The sequence below is a fragment of the Vanellus vanellus genome (genome assembly GCF_965231255.1).
Source record: "Vanellus vanellus genome assembly, chromosome: 4".
Lineage (NCBI taxonomy): Eukaryota > Metazoa > Chordata > Aves > Charadriiformes > Charadriidae > Vanellus > Vanellus vanellus.
Window position 1 is genome coordinate 60166366 of NC_138909.1, and position 27439 is coordinate 60193804.

The window sequence follows — 27439 nt, forward strand, 5'->3', positions numbered from 1 at the left end:
ATGCCGTTCCAGCAGGGCTCTCCCCGGACGCGGCAGCGCACCGTCCTTCTGGTGGGGATGGTGGTCCTGTTGGCCGCCCTCGTCCTCGCCGTCGTGCTAGCCTCTGTCCTGACTCACGGGAAGCAGGAGGTCAGTCCCAGAATGATGAAGTGGAAGGACCGGGGGACCACTAAGAATCTGCAAGAAGTCATCCTGGGAAGATGCTACAGCTACGTCATGGCGCGGTACCCTGAGCTGGGGTGAGTAGCGCTGCCCGGTCGTGCATCAGGTGTGTCAAGTGCCCGGTCGTGCATCAGGTGTGTCGAGTGAACAGAAGAGAGCTGCCTCTCACCTCCACCCGGCCGGGTCCGCTAGTTTTGCAGTGGCAGAGAGATATCAGGAGAGTAAGACCCCTGTTCCGTAGCAAAATGCACGAATTCACACAGCAAGTGTCAGTGCCCCGGTGGTGGCTTTTTAAAGAAACTACCTGCAGTGACAGTGTAAGTAGTACTAATCCTAGGTCTAAACATAATCGTAAATGGATTTTGCAACTTCCTTAAAGCCAGCTAAAAGAAGAGCTGGGTACTAACAGGTCTGAGTACGTGGAGGTGAAGCAATTTGCTGTAAAGCTAACCTGCCCAAAATCCTGTAGCGTGTGACATTGCATTCATGTAACCGAAACTACACTGGAGGGAGGGAAAGGCTAAGGTTTGGCACAGATTTATTGGATGGACAAAAATGTTAGAAAAGCATTGAGAAATACCTTGGGGCTATCCAAACCAGATGTTTTTAGCATGTGGGTAAGACTTTGCGATGAGCAGAGACAGCTTACAGGGAGGGGTGCAGATGGCTCGCAGTGCCAGCTCGGCCGTTCCAGGCAAAACTTTCACCCAGTGGTGGTCCCTGCTCAGCCCATCGCAGCAGGTAGTGCAGCAACACCCCGAGCAGCCCACTGCTCCGCTGCTGCAGAAGAGGAGTTCCCGGGCCCAGGTCTGCAATAACATATTCGGGCTGAGAACTGATTTTGTGATCTCTGGCCCCACAGGGAATATAAGCAGTGCGATATAAGCAGTGCCCTGGGTCCCCCTGCGGGTACAGGGGACACCCAGCTCCTCAGGACAGCAGCCAGGGTCTCTCAGCAGGGACCCATCCATCACTTCTGTGGCACAAGCCACCAGATTTTGTGTCCTCAGTAAGCCTCTGGCAGATATTTCCCCCACCTGGGCTGAGCGCAGTGGGGCTGCCCCACACCTCGGCCAGGTGATGGAACCATCCTGGTCTTTGTCTTCAGAAACACAGTTGCCACCTCTTGTTTTCATGCCATTGAGCTGATGAGAACAAAGCTGCACATAGTTCGCTTGCATTTGGATTTCTCTCGGCCTCGGATGTCTGGTGCTGTGAAAAAGCTGATTTGCAGCATTTGAAGGGAAATGGGCACGTGGAAAATCACGGCCTGAGTGTGCAGAGACTTAAGGTCACGCTTTACATTAAACACCAAACTGGGTTTAGTGAAGGGAAGGGGGATTCTCTTACAAATAAAATGTAAAAGCTCCTGAAGCTTTTGCAAAATCATGTACATGTTTCTAAAAGCAGGCATTAATTTATTAATGAAGTATAGGCTCACTATTTAAATTTGAAATTATTTTGAAACCTAATAGCCTTTATTACTTATGCTTGTTTTGTTCAAATTGAGGTGCTGAAGGTGTAAAAACCACTTTTGTGTGAATAGGTGTCCAGCCAGTTTCACATATGTGTTCATTCACAACACAGTCTGAATCTGACCTGAGAATAATTTTTAAGCAGTTCTTTCAAGGACACTTTTTAAAAAATCACAAACCCATGATCATAAGTTTTCTAAAAGGTTCTTTTTATAAGGCATAACGTTTTGTGCTAGTCTTAATCCAACAATGTTTAATAGCTTCATGGCTGTCAGCTCACTTCTTTTCAGATGAAATGACTTCTGTATAGTAGGCCCCTTTTATGTTTTATTTTATTCAAGAAACAATGTGAAATTTATCCAAGGCAGAGCACACTGAAAAAGGAAAAATATGCTCATTTACCTGAAATGTTCAGGAGGTTCCTGAACAGAGAATTAAACCTAGGTGCTTTTCTGGCGATCTAACCCGAGGTACCTCGTTTCTGATCCTGCTGAGCTCGGTGCGGTTTGTCATGTAACCAACTGCTTCTGTCTCTGGCATTTTCTGATAATGAAGCGGGTGCCTTTAGGACACATCAGAGAGCCCTGTACCTTTCATCCCGAGCTCTTTCATCATTAATGTAGGTCTTGGATCATGCGTCGCATGAGATCTTAAGTGCACTCAGTCAAAGAAAAGGAGTAGGAACAGGGAACTGCAGAAACTCGGGCGGGCTTATGAGCTGAGCAAGCGGAGTCCTATACTCAGTTAGGACTTTCATTCTCCCACCATGAGATCCTCACTGCCTTGGTTAGAAATCTTCTCACTTCCTCATAAATTTGTCCATAGTCTGTTCTTGCCCTTTTAATCTTAGACCAACATGCTCATTTGTTTAAAATGCTCTGCTTTTAGTAAACTCATGGACGTTTCCTCAGATTTTTACTTTTTTATATCAGAGCCACTAAGTTCCGTCTTTGACAATATTTCTTTTTTTTTTTTTTAAATAGCAATCTATTCACTGGAATAGTTAGTGAGTGTGACTATTTACTACATTTTGGAGTGCCATATTTCAAATCGTAATGGCTGGCAGGTTTTGGAAAAAAGGGGGATTGTTGACGTATGAAAGTGGACTTTATAATGTTTCTAGATATCACAGATGGATTTAAGCGGGGCCACAAGTCTATAGCCCCCATTTAGCTCTGCTTTTGCAACTGCGTGCTATAAATCATGTGAGAAGGCCACAGACGTGCTAATGTACACCTTCACCGTCACGGCTGCTTTAACCCTAGAGGATACCTCTTTGCGCTCTCCCTCATCCTACTGGAGCCCCGGACACCCTACATGGTCAGCACACTCCGGTCACGCTCTCGTCTTTTCCAATATGAACTGTGGGCTAAAGCCAAGCCCAGTCAGGCCACTGGAGAGACTTTTGCTGTCTGCAGTGGAGTTTTGTAAGCGCCTCGTGCAATTGGATTTTATCCTGTTGATTTGCTTATTCTCCAACATCATCAAAATTTCAGGCGCCGTATTGAACTCGCTCGCCAAAGAACAGTTCTCAGGTACCCTATGCAGCACCTGCTGGTAATAATTCTGTTTAACTGCCTGTGTGCAATACAATCTGTGGTTTTATTTCTGCTGCTGGCTGGGTGACTCTTATCATTTGTACACATACAGTTCCCCCCAGTCAGTCTTCCTCCGCAGAGCTATCGTCGTGCCAAAGTTGAGGAAAACAAGCGGGAATACCAAATGCTTCAAATAATCCTTTTTCAGTATTAGCCCCATTTTTAGGAAAAAGCGTGGATGGTGTAGCAGCCTGCTGTAGGGGTTTCGTTCCCTGCACACATCCCTAGATGCATGCATTAAAGAGTAGTCTTTCATTTTGGCTTCCCTGGAAACTACTGGCTGCTGCCAGAAGACAGAGCTAAAGCAACAGTTTGTCACAGCTCAATAGCCTTTTTTTTTTTTTTTTTTTCAACATTGACAAAAGCTGCAAGTTCTGCTTTCACTAGTCTTGCAAAAAATCCGTACTCGTCAACCACGGCCATTGGTATGTATTGTAGTTTTGTCTGAATAAAGGTCAAAGGCAGTTTGGTCTGAAGGAAGGGTTTGACCTCAAATTACTTCATCTCCTCCTTCCCAATAACACGGACTCCCTCTTGTGGCTACCAAAACACTCGCAATTCTCATACTCCAGGTCTCATGCACTGCAAATTTAAAGTTATAGAGATTATCCCTGGTATGATCAGATGAGGGCAGTGGGATGGTGTGCCCAGAGCTGCAGGCTCAGCAGCACCAGGCTTGGCCAGGGCCAGGTCCGTGCCAGGTCTTTCAGAGAAGGAAGGCCATCTGTGGAGACCCGATCACTTGCCCATGGCTCGAAGGATGTTGTTTATGGTGGTTTTGCACCTTGATGCCTGCTGAGGGAGAACAGGTAGTAACAGATGTAGCATGAAACTTGTTGATACGAAGTTGACTGGTTTAGTTTTCCTCTTCACCATGTTTGAATTGGCAGGCGGAGGTCAGATACCATCAGCACTTTGTGACCTGGGGAAGGAAGGGAGAAGACACATTATCTAAAAGGTCATAGTTACTGATTCCCAAAACGCAAGCAATGCCTTTTTTTCAGTTGACATAAACTCATCTTACGTTTGCAGCTCAAGAGATTTTTGATTCCTAGATAACGACTGTCCCCCCCTCAGATCTGTGGTCACTTCTCGGTCTCCGATTCACCCAAACTAAGCCAAGTTTTCAAGGACCTACTATTTAAAAATGGCTGAAGTCCAGCCAACTTAGTTTTTCTCTAACCTCTGCTAGTGAGAGAGCACCAAGGGCGCAGACAGGGAGCCACTTCAGTAATGGATGTGACCCTCCAGGCCCAGCAATCTTACCGGATCTGACTAAGCAGCGCAAAAACCCGGTGATGGAGCTGGGAAGCGTAGGCCTTCAATAAATTTTCATGCAGTGTTGAATGGACATGCAACATAGATTTCCCCCTTAAATACAACTGGACCAACTAATGTTGTTTCTATAGTCAATGGCAAATTCCTGTTATAACAAATTTTAACAGTCTGTAGTTCCATTAAATTTGGTAAAAGTTGGTGCGTGTTCAGGAGAGCTCTGTCTCCTGACTTCATGATCGTGAATGCATTTTGTCTTTCCACTCCTTTGCAGCCTGTGGAGATGGAGACATGTTTTGTGAAAAAGAACATATGGAACATGCAGCATAATTTCTTCCAGAAAGAAATCTGGGCTTTGTTGTTGTATGCTTACTTTTGCATTTTGCCTTCGTGCTTTGCTAGGCATTTTTAATTTAATTTCCTTGTATTTGTTCACTGATTGTTAACACTTTCGCATCAAGCATAGCACTAAGCAACAGCCATGATTTGATTCAGTGTCACAAAAAACTTAGCTATATTTTATATAACCGTGACATTGTACTCAAACTTATCTGAGGTTTGTGGTTTTGTGAGGAAAAAATGACTTACATAAGAGAAACTTCTACTGAATCAGTCTTCTGAAGAGTACGGTGTTACTACCAAATCATAATGTATTACCATCCCTATTAGAGTGCACTGCAGAATTCTGAAGCTTCTCAATTTCATATATATCATATTGCAAAAGACTTAGCTTTTCTTTTTTATTTAAAAAAACACACTTTCTAAAAAAATTTGGAATTGTTACACCATCTCTTGTGGTTTCAGAGTAAACAAATGGCTTTATTTGCACTATGCGGAAAAAGTCATGGGGACCAGGTGGACAAACTGAACATGAGCCACCAACATGCCCTTGTGGCAAAGGCCAATGGTATCTTAGGCTGCACAAGGAGGAGTGTTGGCAGCAGGTGGAGGGAGGTGATCCTTCCCCTCTACTCAGCACTGAGGATACAGATCTGCTGTGCTGGGTCCAGTTCTGGGCTCCCCAGTACAAGGGAGTCACGGACATACCTGGAGCACATCTAGTGAAGGGCCACAAAGGTGATTGAAGTGTCTGACATACAGGGAGAGGCTGAGTGAGCTGAGACTGTCCAGCCTGGAGAAGAGAAGGCTCAGGGGGATCTTATCAGTGTGTATAAATACCTTACTGGGGGAGTAAAGAAGAGCTTTTCTCAGTGGTATCCAGTTGCAGGACAAGGGGCAATGGGCACTGATTAAAATACAGGAAATTCCATTTAAACATAAGAAAAACCCACCTTTTTTTACTGTGAGGGTGATCAAAGAGTGGAACAGGTTGCCCAGAGAGGTTCTGTTCTCTCCATTCTTGGGGATATTCAAAACCCAATTGGACATGACCCTGAGCAACCTGCTCTGAGCCAGGGGCTGGACTAGATGATCTCCAGAGGTGTCTTCCTATTCTTCTATTTGTTAGAAAATGCTTTTAGACTTGCAAGAAGTCCATTGGGTAACTAGGAGAAGCAGTGATGCAGAAACTTTTTGGCTTATCTGTAGTGGCAATGGGGTTGATATCTGTTGATATTTGTTGGTATTAAGATGGGCACTGTATCACTTGGGCATTTTAATAAGCACACACTGCTTATTAAAATGCCCAAGTCAGAACTTTTGTTGCCATACGTCAGTGTACACTCTTAGTCTTTCCCTCCCTGTTTCATGTGCCAATGCTTTGACTTTAATACCTTTTCTGTGTTAGCCTTTGCTATAGGAAACATGAATAGTTCTGGTTTTCATTTCTTCCATCCTTCAATATTTATGACAAGATCTTCCTTTACAATTGTTTCTCCCTAACTTGTATGAGAGGGACTTTGACCGCTCTTGTAATTTCTTGGTAACTAAGGTATGATCGTTATAAACCTTAACAATTGTTTGAGTCTTACTCAGAGGTACATTTCCACTGAAGTATGTGGTATTGAGCTTTAATGAGGAACTGGAATATAACATTCAGTAGGCACAAATAGGTACTTATTAGCACTTTAGGATGTAGAGGCAGGGCTACTGATTCTATAGGTGGTCCTTCAAATGAGTCCTTGTGCTGTTTAAGGCAGGTTTCCATAATTATTCTGGGCTATAAAATAGGGCTCCATTTGGGTTTTATTGTCATCTCTTTCTTGAGGCAGTTCATTAGAAAGAAATCGTTTTCTCTTTAGCAAGAGATAAGTTCATGTGGCAGTGAGTAGATATCATGTAGTTGTTCTTGAGATAGTTCATCGCCAACATATTTATTTCTGCTTTTCTGGAGTATAAACATCAATGCCAGACTGTGAAAGGCCATGCAGTTCTGTGCACAGCTCATACTCAGTTCTGTGCAGGAAAATTACCCTCCCAGGCTCTAACTCCACTGACAACAGCAACCTAAAGTCTGAGAGTGTCTGCAAATTTAAGGGGCGGATGTCAAAAGATGCATTGTCTTTTCTCCATGGCCAACATCAATGTACTTCTGAGGTACAGAAATGCTGCTGGGATCTGAATTTGTCTCTCGCTTTGGCAGCCGTATGTCAGCTTGTCTGTCTGTTGTCTGTGTTGAGTTATAATCAGATAAAAATTGTTATTAAATGACTATATTTCTCACATACTCAAACTTATTACATATACTCAAACTTCTTACATTTATTTAACAGTGGTTAGATATTTAATGGTTCTTACTGCAAGATTCTGTAGGATTTCAAATATTTTTTCACATTTGGGTTAGCCTACGCATACTGCATCACAATTACCCCACCGTCATATATTAAAATCTGCTTGCAGTGAACGTCCCCTTTGGTTTTAATCCCAGATACAGGAGAGAATATCATTCTGTCTGTATTCTACACATTAATCAGAAGTATTTGTTGATGAAATACTGTTCAACTTAGCTGTCTGCTGCAACTTTATGCAGCTATGTAGTCACGCACAGTCGGTTGGCTGCCTGTTCTTTGCCTCCTCTTTGTTTATTGATTTTTATGGATTTGGCTATACAAAACCATGGCTGATGGCTGTCTAAATTATAGTGCCACCCTAGGACTGAAATTATTAAATGTCTGGATGAGCCAATCTAAGAGCTTGTTGTTGCTGAGAGGGAGAATCCTGGTACCTCCCACCTCTTCCTGCTTCAGCTCTTGTGTATCACCTGCAGGGATGCCAGGGAGAAGGACCGTGCTCAGAGGTGGCTCACTGATGGAGTCGCTCAGCTCTCATTGCTAAGGTGTGGTGGAAACTCGAGAACTGTTTAACACCCCAGAGCACCGTGGGGAAATACCACTTTGCTTATCCATAGGGATAGGAGGATTAGATCATTTTTACCTCTAGGGTCTAATGAAAATCTCCCTCAAGTGTCCAAGGGTAAAAACAGATGCAGTCTATCTTCCCAGGAGATGACACCAAGATAGGTATTAGCAAGAAGCTCACTCACAGGCGCACTATATCTCCGGTTTGTTCCCTTGTCCTTGTCCAGCTGACGCCTGCTGCCCTTGAAGCAGGGACTTCTCCTGACTTGCTGCGTTTATGCCACATCCCAGCAGTTTTAGTTCTATAATGAGCTGCAAATTCATGTTGTGGAAAAAAAAATACCTGCAGCTGCATTAAGCCGTTGAGTGTTTCCCTGCAATAACATACTTTTACTTAGATCATTCTTCTAGAAGTGTTTTTCCAAGTTTAATATTAAAAAGAGAACAATACTAAAAATACACCTTCTAATCGAAGGGTAAGATGCCAGCTTAAATTTGTTCCCTCTATATCTGTTGAAGACATGGCTCTCACTTTGAAGCCTAAACTGTAGAGCAACTGTGACCCTCTGTCAAAACGCAGTCCAGGTGGGACTGCTGCCCTGCTAGGGGCTGCGTCCCACTTACAGAGCATCGCTGAAAACACCATCTGCTTAAGCAGCTTGTTTTTCACCCGGGAAAGCTGAAATCCAGCCAGCAAAAAAAGATCTGCTTATGTAGATGAACTCTTCACTGGTTTATAGCTGCCACCTTTTGGCTCAGCCCTTCCCAGAAGGGTGATAAGGCTTAGTGTTTTCCTGGAGCACCGGTTCACAACTCACATAAAATGCTCCAGGAGCTATAAACCAAAGCCACAAGTACAGCTGCCCTTACAACCCTCTCATTCCTGCCAAAGGTGAAGGACCACTGTGACAAGGAGCTGTCATCTGTTCCAGGTCATTCCTCGTACACGAACATACACAGCCCTGAATTGCTCCCAGGGGAAACCTCACCTTGTACTTCTTTTTCCAGACCTCCAGACTCCTCACCTCTGCCGTGGGGAATTTAATTGCTCTGCCTACGAGCAGCCTTTCTGGAAGTCATCTTTCTCTGGGACAGAGATCTCTGTTTCTATTCCCTGTCAGATCCTGCGGTGCTTTCTTTACTGGCTTTACTGAACTATTTAATTAACAGAGAGCAATACTTACAAAATCAAGCTGCCAAAAAAATCAAGTATGTCATTCTCATATTGAAAAGAAGTCAGTTAGCATAAGTATTACAGTGGCAAACGCTTTGCAATAATTAAACTAAGTAGGCAGTGAGAGGCTAGTGCTCATTGAAGACATTGAGATTGACAGCTCTTCCATGATTTTTTTCCTTCATCCTTTCACTTGGTAATTTTTCCCCTCTCTATTATCCTAATGCTAAAAGCAGCGGACAGTAGTCTCCTCAAATCCTCAGCAATGACAGCATATTGGCTGACCTCTCTTAATTCACATTTGTCTGATTTTTAGCACAAAGATACCTGACGGGTGATTTTAGGTGCTGGAATAATAGGAATGAAGCTGCGCGTACCCATTTTCTGATTCAGTGGTCTGGAGATGCGTCGGGCCACCACCCGTGGTGAAGAACCGCATGCCTTTGGGGTTGACCTCAGCTGCTGCTCCTGAGAAGTCCCTTCTCCCGCCTGATGGCAGTGTTCTCCTTGGGTTCCTCTCCTCCAGCCCGCTGCTCATGTTGGCTGCAGACAAGTCCAACCACAGCTGCCTGGGCTGGGCTTGGCAGCGGCTCCAAAAATGCTGCTCCAAAGCAGCAGTGAGACACGGCGAGACTGGAAGAAGGGAAGGGGCAGCAGAAGGAAACCCAGAAATATTTAGGGTGAAAAGGTAGCAAAAAGATTTGGGGTTGCAGGCGGCTTCCCCTCAGCACAGTCATGAAGGTTATTGTTCATTGCGTATTTTTTTTTTTTACAACGTAAAGGCATGGCTTTAAGCTCACATGAAAAAACAAATTGAATATGGATGTATAAATTGCCCTGCTGTTTACAGCCATCAGAGTTTACCTAAAAGTGGCAGATAAACTGACGCGCAGGCAAAGATGGGGTTGTTAGATGCAGAACCATCGCTACACCATTTAGATGCGTTCTCCTTCTGAGACTCCGGTCTTTTGCAGGTGAAGGCGATGCCTTGGACTTCTGCAGAGTGTGAACTGGTCTGATGCCTTTAAGGAGCTTTGTTGTAACCACAGACTTCTCACTGACTTTTCAGAGAGCCAGAGTGCTCTGAGTGCATAGGTGCATACCTGCATTACTGTTTTGGCTAACCGTAGTAGCAAAGGAGAAGGATTTTCTTATCCAAATTGCAACTGCTGGTGAGGTTTGATCCCTGCAAAGGTCAGTGGGGCTCTGGGGACTGTTTCCAGCTCTAACTTCAGGGCCCCACCACAGAGCCGCAATTAGAAGCTCCGGGTGACTTGAAGACATTGCATGTTTTAGAAAGAAAACTCGGGACCTTGGAAGAGCTGACAGCAGGGGAGACCATGTCTCAGCAGGGAAGTGTCTCTGCCTGGTAAAGTGATTTGAACAATATGGGCAGAGTTGACCGAGTTCTCCAGAACAAAGCCTGGAAATCCTTTTTGCTTGCAAATTTAAAATGGGTGCTGTACTTGAAGCACCTTTTTCAAATTTATGAGTAAAAAACTGGAGGCAATATAGCCCAAGGAAATGTTGCCCTTCTTAAGATGTTTTCAGCATCCAGCGTCAGTCCAGTGCTGAACTGAAAGCAAGACATTGTTCATGGTGTGACTGAAATCAGCAGGGATGAAACTTATCCTTGATATTATACTAGTTAAATCAGTTTAAATTGGGGATGAATTTGCTCCATCATGTACAATTAAAGAAAAAACAAATTATAAAGTAAAGAAAAAAAATATCTGTATTAGTAGTGATTTTCCAGGTAGCTCAATGCCATCCCATTCCTTTAAGTGAAAGGATACTCTTTCAAGGTTAGCCAGACCAGTGTACTGATATGCAAGAGATAATGATGCAGAAGCTGTCCATTTTTCTAATATGCACATTAAAGTTTGGCTGCTAGGATAGCTGCTAATGGAAATATTCTTGGCCCCAGCTTCCGTTTGATAGATTAATGTGATATTCATAAAAAAGGTAAATGGATAGAAATACTCAAATTCATCGGCAAATGAAACTTTACCAAATTGTAAGGACAAATGCAGGATATGCTTTGTAGTGTATAGAACATTCAGATTTAATAAGGAAATGTAGTTTTAATGGTTGTTTTTATCCCAGCCCTTATTCAATGCTATACTGTATGCAGGATATAATCTCTATGTCCAGAAGGTCGTAAGGCAAGTTCTGAGAAGGGGTGGCAGGTTCAGTTCCTGTCTTTACAGCAGGTTTCACAGTGTTCCTTCTACTCAGTTACCTATTCTTTCATATTTAACAGCATTTCCTAAACTCTATTCATAAAAAAAAAAAAAAAGGTTTGAAAAAATTAAACATAGAGTATATCTATTTTACATGTAACTGAATTTGGATTAAATATTTCAGATTCTGTAGTAGAATAAAAGGCTTGAAATATTTCAGCATAAACAAAGTTAGCCTCAAAGGAAGAAATCCATTATGCATAAAGTTATGATATTTGCAGATATGATGCTGAATTAATACGTAACCCAAAACATACAAACAAAAACCAGAGGAGAGCAATGTGCTCTTGTGGCCAAGAAGGCCAATGGTATCCTGGGGTGCATTACAAAGAGTGTGGCCAGCAGGTGGAGGGAGGTCATCCTCCCCCTTTACTCTGCCCTGGAGAGGCCACAGTACTGTGTCCAGTTCTGGGCTCCCCTGTTCAAGAAGACAAGGGACTACTGAAGAGTGTCCAGGGCTACAAAGATGATCAAGGGACTGGAGCAACTCTCTTATGAGGAAAGGCTGAGGGACGTGGGTCCATTTAGCCTGGAAAAGACAAGACTGAGAGGGGATCTCATCAATGCTTATAAATATCTAAAGGGTGGGTGTCAAGAGGATGGGGCCAGGCTCTTTTCAGTGGTGCCCAGTGACAGGACAAGGGGCAATGGGCGCAAACCAGAACACAGGGAATTCTGTCTGAACATAAGGAAAAGCTTCTTTACTTTGAGGGTGACAGAGGACTGCAACAGGCTGCCCAGAGAGGCTGTGGAGTCTCCTTCTCTGGAGATATTCAAAACCCTCCTGGATGCGATCCTGTGCAACCTGCTCTAGGTGAACCTGCTTTGGCAGGGGGGTTGGACTAGATGACTTCCAAAGGTCCCTTCCAACCCCGACCATTCTGTGATTCTGTGACTTCTGTAGCTGAATTAGATAAATTTAATTAACTGGTAGACTAGGGATCTTTTTCTCACCCTCCTTTCTGTAAGCGAACAAAGGAAACAAAATGAGCCCATTCTGTGACTGAGGACTTCCCAATGAGAAGTTTGGAGCAGCCTTAAGAGGACAGTTTGTTTCTCAGGCATTTTTTGGCAAGGCATATGTGCTTGTTTCAACCTGAAACTGTTCTTGCTGGAATTTTTAACATACCAAGTGCCAGCAAACTTCTCATATTGTTTTCGGGAGGCCCAGAGCTACAGCAGGTCTCTGCCATTGCTTCAGCTGAGTTAAATGCTGCACACCAGACAAATATTTTCTTGCTTTGCTGGAAAAAAGGACAGATGAAAGTTTATTGATAGTGTCTACCTCAACAGTGAGGCTGCAAAGTGGGGCATAGCTTCCTGGAGCCGGGATTAACAGGTCCTAAAGTTTTCTCACTGCTTATTTTTTCATATATCAACTAAAATCACAGTTCTCTTTGAGTTGTGAGGCAAACACCTGTGTTTCATATCAGACAAATAGCTTTCCAATGGCAAATCAATGAATTATTTTTATTCAGTTGTAAAAATATATATGTTGATAGGTAAGGATAGCCAAAATGAAATATTGGTTAGCTTTTGTACATATTTTTTCACATTAAAGATCTGTATTGTGATTTCTGAAACAGTGCTGAAATTGCCTAGTTTCTATAAAAGCCCATCTTCGTGCCTTATCATTCTTCTGTGTGGTACAACTAAAAGAACCACGCTAATTTCCAGCTGTAGAAGAGCTTCCCCCATTTGAAGGCTAAGCCCTACAGCTTTTATTACATGGAACATATAGTTCTGCTCAGCTCTGCCAGAGCTGTGGATAAAGACTCTTCTCTTAGCTAGAATTGACATCCATGAACATCATCAAGTGCTGAGCTTGGTGTCTAGAAATTCCAGAAAGCTGATGCTTTGAATTCGTGACTCAGCAAGCGGTCTCGGCAGGATGGTGCATCACTTGGATGGTTGTTGCTTCGTGCTTCTCGTGGCCGTCACTTGAGTCCAGCAGCAGAAATGCTTTGTACTGTGTCTGTCACTGATCTCTCTGCTTTGGGAATAAAAGAGGTTTTCTTATGATTCCTTGAAAAATATTTTGTCTTCTGAGAGCAAGCTTAAACACTTTGCAATATGGAAGGATAAATGACCAGGTAACCAGCTGTCGCCTGTGGCTGTTAACACCATTATATATAACAGATTTCAGGAGTAGCTTAAAAAAAAAAAAAAAAAAAGTCCTACTAGGAGGACAAATCATTTGACAGATTAGAAACTGTAAGCCATATAAATGTCTTTGAGATGTACCGGTGCTTACAGCCAAGCCCTACAAATTCTTTTTATGATACCATTTACTGTGCAAAGCAAAGGGGACAGCTGCCTGTTCTGTAATGTCGCCCCTTACAGAGTGGGAGTCCTCTCTTTTGGATGATTCAGTGTTGTAATCCTGTGTCACAGGGAGAGGTATTTACAACTTCCCATCCCCTAAATAAAGTACCAAAGTTGGGAGGATGGTCTCTGTGGGTTACTTACACAGTTTGCAGCCAGAGACAAGCTCTTCCAGGAGAAAGTTTAATACACCCAAGTTAAATCCTGCTAAGTAAGAGATGCAAATACCCCCTGACGTGACAGTGCAACAGCAAAGCAATGACTGCTCCCTAGAGCACCTGCAGTTTGGCTTCTTATTTCTACAGTGACTCTAACTGAAGGTGCATTTAGACCTCTGGATAAAAGACAATAGCCCAGTAAAAAATCATCATTGTTATTAGTCTTTACTTACCTGGAGGTAAATTTGGTTCATATAAACAGGAGGTGTGGTCCCTAATACAGCTTCGGCTGCCCCTGTAACAGCCTGGCGTGGTAAGAAATGAAATTCGGCACGTGGCCAGAGCTGCCCCGCTTGGCCATACAGCTGGAGACCCTCCAGGCTGACCTGCCTTGCCCTCGCCCCCAGGCTCTGTCTGCAATTCAGACAGCACTGTACAGTGGCAATACCCACACTAGTTTTAAATCAGCAAGGTCAGGCTGCGGGATGTCTGCGTTCAGATAGAGCTCTGCAGGGCAATGCACTTGGCTGCCCCAAGAAGGAGAGATGAGGACTTACCCACCATAGACCCTTCACAGAGGAGGACTGGAGGAAGCCAGGGCGTGGAAACCTGCTGTATTAACCACCTTGGGGGTATGACCTCCCGATAACCAGTGTCATATATTATGCTAAGTTAGTTTTGTTACTACATAAATAAAGGCAGATGGGAAGGAAGGCCAGGGACATCTTGCCGTGTGATGCTGGCCCAAGCCCCTGTGGTGTGTCCGATAGAGGCATTCCCTCTGGTACATAGTGCTGGCAGATGCCCTTGCTTTCTTCTGGACACTGACAGACAAGAGTCTGACCTTCTCTTTGGGTGATGTTTATTTTCTGTAAGGCTTAGGAGGGGAAGGAAGAGAGTCTGTGTCCAGACAGCGAGGAAATGGCCAGGAGCTGACAAGCAGTTCCGGGCCCCGGAGTTTAGACGCGGCCCGTGTAATACAAACAGCCCAACTCTCTGCGTTCCAGTTTGCCCCTCTGATGCTCAGATAGGCACTCAGTAGAAATCTTGATCAAGTTCAGCAGTACGAATGAGATTGCACAACTGTAGGGAAGACTAACTTGAAAATGTTTGGAAACCTTCGCTGATTTACTACCGTTTTTCTTAATCCCTGTGGAACTATTTTTAAGACTAATCAAGTTCCACATCCTACATGTACCAACTGGTAACAAAGCCTGCAGCTGTGTGTCTGTCATGATACTAATTGATCGGTGCTATTTTTATGGTGATTTGGAGGCATTAGTTTCTTCACACAAGACAAAGTCCGTTCTTCAAAGGGCTTTTACTGGGAACACACTGGGAGATGACTGCAAACAGTGAAGAAAGAGTGGGTGAGTCAGACAGTCAGAATAGCTCCATTCAGACATGCAGACAGCAGGATAATGCAGTCAGCGTTTTAAATTGACATAAAAAGAGGGAAGAGAAGGATGCAAAATTATTGTCACTGCTGTAATGAGAGGGGCAGGCTTTCCACCTGGGCTCCACGCTACGGGAGCGGGAAGAGGAAGGGAAGTGCACCCGTGGGTGGCAGCCTTGAAAACAAGTAGCAGACAGACAATAATTACGAATTACCTTAATGCAAAGTTTTAATTCATTACCTCAAGTACCAGAAAGCAAATGTCCTGAGCCGTCCCAAGCCTTATTATATGCTGCAGCTTCAGGAAGCGTGGGGCTACTCCAGCAGAGAGACACGATTGCTTGCCGGCACCGTGCGAGAGATTTCTTCTCGGTAGTACGAAAAGAGCCCTGCTTCTGCCAGCGGAGAGGTGCTTTATTTCCCAGGCTGACAAAGCAGCATCTTAAGAAACAAGCATAGACTGAGGTGAGAGGGTTGTGTCGTGGCATGAAGCAGTTCCCCCCATGTAAATTTAGCGGAATTCCTCTGACTCACACCAGTGAGAGCAAAAGGGCCCGAACCTGTAACACGGTGGAGGATCAGGAGACTGAAAAAAACAAGCACCTGATTTGGATCCCGGTTATATGTGTGCAAATCAGCTGTGGCTCCAGCAAACTCAGTAGCTGCAAATTAGTCCATAAATGAAAGCAGTATCAGGTATCAGCACTGCCAGACCTCTGCTTTTGCTTTAGATACAGTTATAGATATTATTTCTGTAGGGTCGAATGCGCTGCAGGGAGAGACATGTGCAATTTTTGGCTCACTGTACCTGAGGTGGCAGTATCCTTCAGCCATATTTTTAAAATGTTGAAGCTATATTCTGCCACATTTGCTTCTCACGATTTGGTATGAATCAAGAAGTTTGAAATCAAGAAAGCAAGAAATTTGATCTTCTGGTTATGTGATATCAGCACTGCTCTTTTTAAGGGACAAAAACATAGAGGGCATCCAGATATTGCAATTATCAGTATTTTAAAATGTGAGGGGGAGAGAGAGATGTTTTAGAACTGTTCATTCCACAGTTTATACTCAATTTGCTGAAGATACTCTGCGTTTTGCAATGGATAATGTATTTTGATGCCTAAGCATAGTCAGAACCCTTTTAAAATCTGATCCGTAGTGGTCGAGCATAACAGAAGGAGAACCATTCACAGTCATAAATGCTCATACATACTAATTAACTATGTCTTAATCTTTTGGCAGTGATAAGGATTGCCTAAAAATATGGGAATCGTTAAAACATGCGTTCATTTACAAGAATCCCTGTAATATTACATCAGAAGATTATCAGCCTTTAATGGAGTTAGCGAGTCATCCTATACCCTGTAACAAGGTAACGGTACAATGCGTGGTGGGCTGCGTAAGGGGGATTGTTGCGGGACGACATGTCTGAGTGATGGATCTTGTCTGTGATGACTGTCAGTGTCTGTATGTCAGTGAGGATGATATTTTGCTCTTGTGCTTACTGCAAAAATGTTATCACCTTCGGAGCCCGGTAACCCTGGTCGTTCTCTGTCCCTGTGTAAGGTTTGCCTCAAACCTCAGGACTGGGGTTGTGCTGGTGAAGCGACGGAGATGTCCCTGTTCCCTGAGCATACGGCTCTCTGTAAGGAGCATGCTGTCATGCTGTTAGAGGGACACTGCTTCCAAAAAACTGCTCTTACATGGGCAGTTCAAAAGCACACAACAAATTAGGTATATATCCTATGAGAACTAGTCAAAACCTTTCTTTCAAAATGATGTACAGGCTGAAGACATCAATTTCTGCAAATAATAACCACCCAAAAAGGTTTTGGAAATGGGAGTGTAGGCTGCAGAAATAACTGACCCACTGATGTGAACTGGCAGCATTTCAATAAAAAATGAATTCAATTAAAACTCCCCATTATCATGAAAAATTTTTGCTTTTCTCCAGGAAAATTTCCTGACCAGCTCTAGTATAAGTATCACTTATTAGTCATTGTACCTTATTTCACAGTCACTGTTTTGGAGCAAGACAAACGACCTCGCTCATCGTTACACAAAATCCAATCAAAATTTCCTTACCTTGGAGGACACCTTGTTGGGTTATATGGCTGATAGGGTTTCATGGTGTGGAGACCCCTCTGCCCCAGGTAACAAGTCCTATTTTTTGCAAAACAAAGCAGAACACTGGAATTCCAGTTTATTCTTTTCTCCTGTATATCTAGACCTAAACACAGTCTTTTTCGCATATTCTTTTCTTTAAGTTAGTTTAAAACCTTAACCATATTTCTGTCCCATGTTATGGAAGAATGAAATAATACTTATTTCTCAGATTAATTTCTAAAACACAACTTTTTGGCTACTATTAAAACAACAGATTGCTTCTTGGAGTAATGGTCATATCTCTCCCTCTTTATCAAGATGACTTGGTTCCTTCCTGTGACTTCTGTGGGGCAAATTGCAAAATAAGAGTGCCATTCAAGAAGGTCCTGGCCATAGGCCAGTCAAAGTGGCAGGGGCAGTATGTAGTACCCTGGGGCTATTGATGCCCACAGGACTCCTGAGTTGGTGCTCAAAGCTAGCAACCTCTAAAATGGGCTGGAATTACCGAAAATGTTGGGCAAAGTTTAATTTTTTGATGCAATTGGACAGCATTGTCAAGAGCCAACCTGTTTCTCACATCCAGGACTTCATGTTTTCCCTTCTCAGTTTTCTGAGAATTATTTGCATACAGGGCCTGCAGCTGCCTCCCTAAAACGTGTGTCAGCAAACAGGAAGACCTTTGAACACATGCGGATTGGTTTTCCTCTTTGAGACCTTTCCTCACGTAGCCTTCTTGCTTTGGTAGGGGGGCAAATCTTTTTGCCATCATTCATTATCTCTCAAAGCCATATTAACACTGAAACAATATTCACTCTAACCTTAGCTCTTCTATAAATGTATTTCTTCTCAGGAATCAACTATGAATCTTGCCCAAAACGAAGTGAGTGTGAGAGCAACCCTAGCTCTGTATTCTGGAAAATGGCATCCAAGATGGTAAGATCTAGAATAAATCTCCCCGAACCCGAGAATGTTGAAAGGCACTAAGTTCCTGACACTGCCAAAAATGTGAGTTTGCAGATTGGACTTAAAATATGGAATAGCAAAAGTTCACACGAGCTTTAGCCTTACGTGCTAAAAATCGTGGGTTTGGAAATTTGTATTTGTACGATATTTAATGTCACTGTAGTTTGGGCATTCTTATTTGTGGACAGGGACTGCGTGCCAGTGTCTAGAACAACACTTGGCAGGCAGCTGGAACTTTGCAAATGGTGTTTACAGTAATAATAATCACCACCTTAATTAAATCACAGGACTGAAATTGCTAAAATAAAATACATTTTAGCATGTTAATGTTGAGAGCGGAGCCCGAATTGGCACAGAAGTTTTCTAAGCAGCTGAGAATCCCCTTGCACCTTCCCGGCATAACCCTGAAGTGGTGTCTGGCAAGGTTCCTACCATGCACCCACCCATACGCACGTGCCAGCTCCCATCCCATGAATGAGACCCTGCTGGTCCGAGTTAAGCAGTTAGCCTGGCTTTCTTGAATCAGCACTTTACAGAAAAAAACTGCCAGAAAAAACCCTGCTGTCCTGTGTCGGTTTAATTTTACATGTCTCTCAAGACTTCACCCTTGATACAACTATTAGTAGATGACTGCCCAGGTGGAAGAGAAGCATTCCTGTATGCTTCAGCTCTCATGTACATAAGAAAAAGTCTACTCATCATTAAAAAAAAAAAAAATGTTTTGTGGGTAAACTAGTGTACCTAAGTTTTCCAAGCTCAAAACAGTTTTGGTGTTTTTATTAATCACCTCAGTTCCAGAGACTGGGAGTGATAAACCGCCACAGGTTTGCTCGGCTGCAGGCTTTCGAGTCCAAATAAATTTAAGATCTACTGAAACTCATGCTTATTACACTAGAAAGTTACACATAATGAAACTGTCCTGCAACTTCACAGCTCTCTAGAGCTGAGTTTGAGCCACTTTTTAGATGTAAGAGGACTTGGAAGATCTGATAAGTACAGTCACCTGTGTTAAGCTTTTCTAAAAATTCTTTGTCTTACCAATGGATTATGTAACTAGAGTGGGTACTTTATGTTATAACCTTAGTAGACTTTAAATATTTGGACATGCGTTTTAAAGAACAAAAGAGCAGTGATTACATGGTCCAGTAATTTAAAAATCAAATCAAACAAAACTCAGTGATGAGTTTTACTAAAACCACTGAGGAGGAAAATCCCAAGTCACAAAAGAACACAGACCGTGAGTCACGAGGTAACAAATACGCGATGGTTTGCGCGTCCTTAAACTTTGGGTACCTCTGTTCTGGCTCGTCATTACCACCTGAGTTAAAGCAGTCTGAGGGTCATTCCAAGTTGCTGAGCGAGGGAACAGCCCCATCAGACAGCTGGAGCTCTGGAAAGTTGCATCTCCCCGTGAAAACTGAAAACAGCAGTGACAGCAAAGTTGCTGTACCGACCCCGTGCAACCTCAGATTGCCAATTTATAGCTGGCTAATGCAGCTTTGTGACAGTTTTGCCGTAGCCTTTAGAGGCTTTTTTTTTGCACTGACATCTTTTGTTAAAATACTGGCCAGATCCTCTACTCACGTAAGTTAGTTCTGACGACGTCAAAGAAGTCACAGTAATTTCTACTAGCTCTGAGTCTGCCGTGGCGCTGCATGTAGTGTCAGAGTATAATGCCCATGTGTTTTGTTCAGTTTGCAGAAGCAGCATGTGGTGTGGTTCAAGTGATGCTCAATGGATCGGTAGAAGCTGGAGCTTTCAGAAGCAGCAGGTATTTACTCAGCACGCTACCCCCCATGTTTCTGTGGGGCCTGAATGCTGGTGAACACGTCTTTGCCAGTGAGTCCCAGTGCAGAATGGATTTTGGTAAACTCATACAGAAGCCTAAACCATTGGCTATTGAAGAGATGAATCACTTAACTCCTTCTGTACTGTGACTGCAGTTGAAATACTTCTGCGGGTATGTGGGTGGGGTATCCAGTATGCTCTTACTGCACAAAGTAACTTTATTATTACAGTTTATTTATTCACCATACATGAATGACACACTTCTGATTGCTCATAGAGCTGACTGGATTTTCCCCCCTCCAGACTGCGCTTCCTTGGGTTACCTGGTTAGAAGTGCAGTTTTGAATAATACTGAAAGGTGACAAATATGCTGGTCGGGGGGACAGCCACGTTCATTTCCCTTGCACCAAACCAAACCAGTAGCCAATAAACCAAACAGGAGAAAAGGCACTAAATACAGAAAAACTTCAGCCTGTTCCAGTCAGCAGACAGTTTCGAAAGTTCTTATGAAAGTAAAGTAAGAATGGGGAGAAAATCTTTTACCACAAGGCAATTAAATAGTCTGTGAAAATCCATTGGCAAGATAGCGTTCTTCTTCCACGGAGAATAACAGCAACACTAATAAACACTAGTATTCGGGGAACATACTCTGTACATCTTCCTTAGATAAATAAGAATGTTTTGATTTATTGTGTCCCTTTCCTACAGCATTTTTGGAAGTATTGAGATCTTTAACTTAAATCCAGATAGAGTCTCTGCAGTACACATTTGGCTTATGCATGACATCGGTGGACCTCAAAGGTAAGTCACGCGGGTACGAAACGATGAGTGGTGTGTAGAAGGCGGACGGCGCAGCTCAGTTCTGACGAGTGAGTGTCTAACAGTGACACCCTCTTAAACTTGCTCACGAAACCTGCTCTGCATTCACTCTCCTCGCTGATTACTTTACTGGAAAGAATAACATTTTTACTGATGTTTTCTTTGGTATTTTTCATAGGTAGTGCTGAACAGTTATAGCTAAGACACAATGACATTTTCCTTTCTTTCAAGAAGTCCCACGACCTTTAAATCCTCCCAACCCCACTGAGCGCTACAAGCCCTTATTATGGGGGCAGCACTGCAGTCACAGAGCAGGCTACGTGTGCAAGGGTGAAGAGCTGGAAAATACGTTTTTCCACAGGAATAATAGGCCTTTCTGAGTGACCTTTTTCGTCCCGGTCAGATTCCTTTGCAGAGAGCTGGTTCTGTGGTTCACGTGGTTACAATGCATTGCCATGGTTTCTCCTGTTCCTAAGGACGCCACACTCCAGAGGCAGCAGCGTTGATGCTCTGGGTCAGGAAGGAGACCGTGATGATGCAGTGCAACTGAGGAACGAGTGCGGACCCGGCAGAGACCCTTGCTCAGAGAGCCTCTCTGTCTGACGCAGTGCCAGCTCCAGTGTTCCAACGCCTCCCCTAGCCCTGACACCCAGAAGTGTCTCTGCCACACAAAGAGACATCTACCACAGCTCACAGGCATGCCTCTGCCCTGTGGTCAGCATGCCAGACATTTTCTTGTGGCCCGCTAGAGGCTGGCTGAAGAAAAGGACATTGGCTAATCTGTACAGTAGTTCCCCCAAAAATGGCACTTGATCCTTTCTGCCATGATTTCCCAACATCAGAAAAGCCATCCTGTTCCTCCTCAACAGCTTCAACAACCCGGTGCCCTGCCAGCCTTCCTGACACATCCTTCTCCTCTGCCAAGTTCACAGCAGTTCCCTTTTTATTTTCTACTTACTTCCAAGGAGAAAGAGGAAGAGCAGCTCCAATATGTATTCCTTTTGTCTTCTGATTTGTATCCCATGTTGAATCACTGATAACATCTGGTAAGACTTGTGAACAAAGAAGAGCTGGCTCTGCTTTCCACTAATGCCATATGTTAGGAACTGGGTTTGCCCTGATGCGTGTCCCATGCTCTGAACCAGAAGATGATTTTTATGCCGGGGTAACAACTCTTTTGCAGTGGCTCTGTCTGTGTCTCTGACATTTGTCAATCCTCTCACTAGAGCTTTGGGGCCCCTTGGGCTATTTCAAGCAAATTAAGCGTAGAGATAAATATCTCAAAGATATGACATATTGCTACATGCTTCATGAAACCATTAGCTGGATGGAAAAGAACTTAGGGCTTCTACCAATGGAAAAGTAGTTGAAACAGCCCCTTGTCAGAACAGAGTGGCAGCAGAACAGGAGATGTTCATGTCCTGCTTCCTCCCGTGTTTTCTGTCATCTGCTTCTTCCTATCTTATATCCTACCTGGGACTTAGCTGCTGGTTTTCATGATTGGCCCTTTCTCATCACACAGAGGACTTGATCGTTTTGTCCTTCCACAGATTTGAATGAGCCTTATATCCTGCTCCTGTGGACGGAGGCCACCAGAGGCTCTGAAGCAGTTCCAGATCACATTGAACTGTGAATGGAACTGAGTTAATTCCCACAGATGCTTCCCTGCACAAAGTTCTTGTGCAAGATACACAGTCGAACAGCACATAATTTCTACCAGCAAAAGCTCAATGGTAGCCAAAACTCCACAAAGCCAATGGACTTTACAGCATATTCGCAAACAAGCTTTTAAAGAATCTTACATATATATATATAAAATAATGCAAAGTGACATAGTGTGGGACTTAGCCGAGCTGCTTGTACACACAAGGAACACAAGTAATGAAGGACTTTTCTTTCCAGTGAATCCTGCTCAGGTCATTCCATAAAGAGGTTAAAAAGCATCTTAGAAGACAGAAACTTTGAGATCATCTGTGAAGACAATTACAGGTAACTACTTGTTCTTATTGGTGTCAATTTGCTAACGTAAAACTAATATTGCATCTCCCTCTTGATTTAATATGGGTTTTCTGGTTTACAGCAGACTAGAGTAGACTCCTCTTGTCCTGATTTGAGCAACACAGGATTAATCTCGGTAATTTTACTTTTCAGTAAGGTCTCTTCTAGTGCTTGGGAAAACTGCATTTTTAGAAGACTCTAGTGTCTGAATTTGTGAAAATATTTACTTTATAACCAGCTACAGTATGTGGGTTTCAAGGTCTCAGTGTGTCCAGGAGCGAGACCTGGGCACTTGACCCAACCTGGCCAACAGGATTATCTCATACCATGAACGTCACATTCAATATAAATTAGAAAGTTTGCTGAGGAGTTTCTCTCTCCCTTGATGGCTGCCGTCCTGAGAACTCCTTGCCCCAGTGCCGGACCCCTGAGCCCTTCCCTTCCTCCTGAAGCCGTAGAGCTCACAGTGTCCGACATTTGCTGTCTACTGCCGGGAGTGCACAGATTCCTACTGATAGAATTGGCTGAGTATAATCTTTGTATGTTTTATATTGATATCGGGATCAATATTGGTTAGTTATTTAGCACTGTTCTATTAAATCTGTTTATATTTCAACCCTTGGGTTTCCTTGTTTTTCCTGATTCCCCTTCCCAGGTGGGGAGGGGTCATCAGGTGAGAGAATAATTGTCTAAACGACAATAAATTGTTGTGGCTTCTTCAAACCGTAACACCCCTCTTACTGCCATCACACCCCTTCGAAGTGGCTGTGTGCTTCTCAGGGGCTTCCGCTTGCGCTGCAGACCCCATGTTGGCTGGATCTGGGGCTTGCTCTCTGCCTGGCGCTCCAGGAGGTCACCGCCGTTGCAAATGTTCAGTTGCCTTCAGGGAAGGAGGAATTCAGATTTTCGTCTGACCGGGATTTTACCTACAACGATCACAGCCAATAGGTGGCTCTCCTCCCTGCTGCACGCAGATATCGCAGTATGTCAGGGATGGTCCTTACTTCCTTCACTGTAGTTTGAGCTTACTTTCCATCCAGCTGCTTTGTCAGAGAGTGAGGCATGAGACATGATAAGTATTATGAATTACTATAATTCCCCATTGCCAGGAGATAAAAACAAGAGTCCGGGAAACAGAACAGCCCAAGTTCTGACTTGCCTGAAATCTCTATCTGCCTTCTGGGGAGATAACAAAAGCCTGAGACCTTTTGTCCCTCCGTATGGGTTCAGAGACCTTCACACGGAGCAAAAGTGTTCTTTAGTGACATAAAAAAGCAACAAGGGTTCAATATTCCTCATATCTTATCTGTCAGGAACAGCTTTTCAGAGTGAAAGAAGAACATTTCCAAAGTAAACATTTCTATAAACTACTGAGTTTGTGACTTCAGTTTTAAATTAGGAAAAGTGGGTTTGCAAAGGAGACAAATACCTTGTCTGTTGCGAGGATTTTAATCTTGAAGGCAGAGCAATATATTCCTGTTTAGATATTGTTAAACCTGATTAATGGGTGCTCTGCACATTGTGAAAAAATTAGCACTGGTGTGGTGCGTAAATCTGCCAAACGGTGATGCTCGTGTACTTGCTTTCTCTTTGGGTAACTGCAGCCTTTAACCAATACTGCCAGGACCTGTAAGTAGGTAGAGACTATTTCAGCCTATGATGAAATAAGCTAAGGGGCCTTGGGGGAAGGGGAAGTACGTAGTAGCTTAGACCCCTCATGGCTCAGCACAAGGAGAAACCTCGTACACGTCATGAAGGGCTGGTGACATGCTCATTGCTGTGGCTCACAACTCGCTCCTTAAGACAGATAACGAGTAGGGCTTTTTGTCAGAGCTCAACTAACACATACATAAACAACTGTGTAGAGCAACACAGACAATTAATTTTACTATTTTATATGCAGAGCAATAGTAAAACAAGCAATTTACATGTGCAGTAAAACTCTGCAGGATAGACCATATAAATTAGCGTCACTCCCCTGAAGTCATTGCAGCCAGAACCGAGTGGGTCCATAGCAGCTGAGCATCTGGCTTTTCAGGCCGTGTAGCAATTGATGCTGATCATTTTCTCTTGCTTTTGGCAGTGTCAGTAGTGTCTTCCAGAAGTAGCTAAAAAATATGATGCACTGGATGTGCTTCTAGCAAAAGATCTAGTAATATCTGACGTTGTTAGCAACAGCTTTACGTTGGAGCAGTAGGGGTTACCCCTGGGTGAGCAGGATGGTGAGCTCCAGCATGCCAGCAGCTCTGTAGTCAGTGCAGGAGATCTTACTTCTTTTTCATAATTAGTTTTGTTATGACAGCGTAGCTGACGTGCTGTGAATTTACACCCTGCTTTATTTCTTACTCACTTGCTCTTGTCCCTAACCCCTATAAACATCAACGTTATCTTTCTGCAGGAAGATCTAAAGAAAATTATCCCGAGAAAAGACATCCACTTGATAAGCACAGGTGTAACACGCACTTTGACTTTCACGTTGCAAGTAGCAACTGTGGAGTTTTATTCTGTCGTACTTACAAAGTGATTACTAAATATTTGTTTGCTTTTGTGTCTTATCACAGGCCGGTTCAGCTCCTCCAGTGTGTGCATAACCCCGACCACACGGACTGCAGGCTCTGCACCAACACCACGGCAACTCCGTGAAAGGGAATGCTCCGCACTGTTGAAGGCTTTCATTATTTGTGTGTAAAGCTGGAAAAGATGCGGCTACGTAGCTTAGAGTGGCAAATAGTAGTGTGGTGTGTACAGAGTCCATAACCAGAAACCCTTGCTGTGATACTAACAGCCAAGGAGCGGGAGATGGTGTTTTAGGTGTGGGTACTGTATACACACGAACACTCAAACGTACTATTTCAGAGGGGCTGAGGGCATGTTCAGTGGTTAAGGGCAGACGCTTTGCCCTGGTTTGCTCCCTCCTGTGCAGCTCCCCTGGTGTCCAGAGGGTCAGAGCAGGGTTTCCCTGGGCGTGCACAGACAAGAAAGAGACTTTCCAGCGGAGGCAGAACTTGCCTGGATCAGCGCTCGGCTTCCTCCCCGCTGGAAGGCTGGATGGGAAATGAGCAGAGCACGCTACGCTCTCCTTGCATCCCAGTGCAGCATCCCCCAGAGGGGAACATTCCCCAGTGGCACGTGGTACAAATCATGTTTCTCCCAGGGACTGTGGCACCTCTGAGCAGGTAAAGCAAGCAACGGAAGAGGCAGAGCGGGTCTTACCTTTTAATGGGCATCGCAGTAAGTGGCTGGTGAGGAAATGGCTGAGCTGAGCCAAGAAAAGACCAGAAACCGCTCAGATCGTTGCCAGCATCTGTATGAATGTGTCAAGTGTGTAGCTGGGGAGATAAAATTGCAAGACTGACTCAGACAGCCCTATTAAAATCCTACTGGAAACACCACTGCAGTTCAGATTACATTTTATTCTTAATATAGCAGTGAGCGTAAGCCTTCCAACTTACATAAAAGGTCTCTCAGGCCACAGCTCGGCCATCTACTGGAATAGAGACAAACATCAAAAGGTTGCCACAATAAGGAGTCTCTCTTGACCTCCAGTTCTGAGGTGAGAGGCGATGCCTTGCCGTGTATAATTCACAAGCACGGACATGCCGTAGTCCATTGGAACAGCAGGTTTCACTGATTTCCCTTCATTTCCATGTTGCCGGTCTTCATATGCGTATTCAAGCGCAGTGTTTATAACAAAGTAAAGGTGTGAGGCCAGCTGGTGGCCTCTGCTGCAGTGCCTTCGTGCAGGGCCACTGTCAGTAAGAGGACAGGGCGGGTTTTGCTGCAGATACACGCCGAGGTGTTGCAGGGCCAGCGTAACCGGCAATTGCCAATTCATTAGGCAGGCCGGGGTTTCCGCGGTCCCACAGGCAGAAGGTTATAATGCTGTATGTTGTAGGGGTGACTACCCAGAGCGTGAAGCATCCTTGCAGAACTACGCACGCTGGTGTAGTTTTGAGCATCTCTAGAAAGACCCTTGCTCTGTAATGCGCAGGCCTGCACTGAGCATAGCTGGAGCACGCCCAAGACCTCACCCATAATGTTTACATTAAGTGAAATGTATTTTTGTTTGCACTCTCTTATGTAACTACTTAGATGCATCAAAGCTGACACATACCAGTACTTTCAAATGGGTTCTTTCTGACTATAGGTCAAGAATTTGTCTTCATACTCACTTTTGTACCTCTTCTTTTTTAATACAAAACGTTGACTGTAAAATCAAGATCTATAATAAAATTGCTGATGGCAAACGTTGTTAATTCAGTTTCACATTCTACTTAACCTCAGACTGAACACAAAAATAAGCCACTTCCTAAAAATAACTCGGGAATTCATTCAACATACAAAACTCCACGTATACCCACCCAGGAAAGGCGAGAGAGGTCACAGCGCCTGTGCTCCTCAGACTGAACTCTTCCTACCTCGCTCTCTATCTTGTACAGAGAAGTCATCGTCTTTGTAGGTGGCTGGAAGTGAAACATCCTGTCTTTATCTTGAACACAGATATGCAGATATGTATGTTGTTCTCAGCCATGCTAGTTAAGAAAGATAACTCTTCTTATCAGTAGTAAAATGTTAAGAAGCAAACCTGTGTTCTTGAAAGCTGAGGTGCGCACTTAATACAGGTAACTGTGCTGGAGTAAAAGACAGCTTTGTAATACAGGTGGTTGGCATGAACATTGTCCCAGCAAAAAGGCTTTATTTT

At 43.8% G+C, this 27439-nt stretch overlaps 1 protein-coding gene across 1 annotated transcript; it reads left to right on the forward strand.

Moving 5' to 3' along the window:
• Positions 1-26979, forward strand: LOC309671012 (ADP-ribosyl cyclase/cyclic ADP-ribose hydrolase 1-like; the record flags this gene model as incomplete). The annotated part of the gene is made up of 8 exons (XM_082482174.1): positions 1-239; positions 16306-16435; positions 17081-17216; positions 18020-18102; positions 19827-19903; positions 20629-20721; positions 22642-22728; positions 25299-26979. 8 exons carry the CDS (start codon positions 1-3, stop codon positions 25378-25380), a joined length of 927 nt encoding a protein of 308 aa, XP_082338300.1. The 3' UTR covers positions 25381-26979.
• Positions 26980-27439: the final 460 nt, after the last annotated feature.